Here is a 1,926-nt window from a genome sequence, read left to right as displayed (position 1 = left end):
GCCCTCGCGGCTGCACGCTGGAGGTCCAGTGACTGGCAGTGAGCAGCAGCGCAGTGGGGTCTGAGGGTCTCTCTGTCTCTCTCATCACTGCGAGCTCCGTCGAAAACATTCAATACAAGCTCACATTATAGACGTGCCGCCTCTCTTTCTGCATGCATCACAGTCACAATTCGTCACGGAGCTTGCAGGTCAGCTATAAACCAACACGGAACACTACTAGCAAAGTTGTGTTTACTTTAAGCTCTTATTTCCTCTTGAAAACGGTCAGCGACTAGCGAGCTGCGAGACGCAGCAAAGCCGTGTGTGTGTGTGTGTGTGTGTGTGTGTGTGTGTGTGTGTGTGTGCGCGCGCACGCGCGTGTGCGTGCGTGCGTGCGTGCGTGCGTGCGTGTGTGTGTGTCGCGCGCGCCTCCACTCTCCAGCCAGAGTGAGTGAGAACCAGCTGACATGTATCCGCTATGCAACGTTCTAATCACGGCCACACAAGCATTTGGAAGTCGGCGTGTCTCCCTCCCAAATTACCGCTGTTTCCTTGGCTTCATAGCCGAGGAAATGAACTTGAAGCCGGGCTGAATGAATGAGAAGACACCGCTTAGTACCGAAATTAAGTCGGGAGGTCACAACATTTTGGCAGCACCGTGGAGCCGAGTTTAGTCGGTTGACGCCCCCCCGAACCGGGGACGACGACCCATATTTGGGTTTGGACAGTGCCGAACCGAAATTAGTTAGGCTCCTGTGAATCGACCCTTAGTCTCTCTCTCAGACAAAAACTTCAAATGATTTTAAGAGATAAGCAGCATTGAACTTTAAATCTTTCCATGGACTTAAATAAAAAGCAGAAAAACTAAACAACACATTGAATCAGAGGTATTTGTACACAGCCTGAGCCTGCAGGGTCTGAATCTCCAGCTTGACGGGGCATTTGTAGAAGTGCGAGAGCAGCGACTCCGAGTAGCCGATCAGGAAGTAGAACTTCTGCGGCGGCATCTTCTGCAGCATCAGCGCGCACACCACCAGCACGTTGCCCCGCCTCTTGATCACCACCTCGTTGGCCAGGCAGCCGTGGAACGTCCCGAACATGAAGCGCCGCACGAACACGTCCTCGATCGTTCTGTCCGCCGCACCCTCTTCTCCTTTCAGGTTACTAGTGTGCTGAGACAACCATCCTTTGTAGTGTCCTATGTGATGAGGGTGCAGTGCTTGCTCATAGGTCACCGGTCTGTCTCCTTTCCCCACGCGAATACGAGCTGCTCGATTCTTACAGCATGCCGTGGTGACGTGGATGGCTCGGCTTCCAACAGGGCAGCACAAGGTTCCAGAAGACTTCACCAGGGTTCTCAATAACATCGCGCTCCGAACGTTGTTCAAGGACGCAGCCATGTTCCTCTCTGTTTATACCATTCTGATACCATTCTGATAAGTCTGAGTCACAGTGATGTGGCAAAGAGTGACAGTGATGGGATCTCCATATATGGGCATAAAGGAATTCTGTTGGAGTGGTTCCCATAACATCGCAACATACAATATATTTTATGCCCATACATGGAGATCCCTATCTGAACCAGCCACACAGATATGGGTGGGCCATGTCTTGGCCATCTGGCCAGTGATATATATCGATGGCATCAGGGATCTTCATATATGGGCATAAAAGGGATTCTGGGGAATACCCATATATGGACTTTTACATATCATCACCTGTGATGTCACAATGATATGTCAAAGGAACCAACCCATAAAAATGTGTACACAGACGTCTACACAGAGACAAGCTGTGACATTTCTCATGGTAAACTTTATACCATTCTGATGAGTCTGAGTCACAGTGATGTGGCACAGAGTGACAGTGATGGGATCTCCATACGGTATATGGGCATAAGAGTGGTTCACATGACATCACACATACAATATATTTTATGCCCATATG

General features: G+C 49.9%; 1 protein-coding gene across 1 annotated transcript; it reads right to left on the bottom strand.

The window, feature by feature from the left end:
* Window positions 1–860: 860 nt before the first annotated feature.
* Window positions 861–1,346, bottom strand: LOC308287162 (small ribosomal subunit protein uS3m-like; the record flags this gene model as incomplete). Its single annotated transcript, XM_080728282.1, has 1 exon — window positions 861–1,346. The coding sequence occupies one exon, from the start codon at window positions 1,344–1,346 to the stop codon at window positions 861–863; it is 486 nt and encodes a 161-aa protein (XP_080584408.1).
* Window positions 1,347–1,926: the final 580 nt, after the last annotated feature.

The sequence above is a fragment of the Nannobrachium achirus genome (genome assembly GCF_963921795.1).
Source record: "Nannobrachium achirus genome assembly, chromosome: 6".
NCBI classification, from domain to species: Eukaryota; Metazoa; Chordata; class Actinopteri; order Myctophiformes; family Myctophidae; genus Nannobrachium; species Nannobrachium achirus.
Note: the sequence above shows the minus strand (reverse complement) of the source record. Positions and strands in the feature narration are given on the sequence as shown.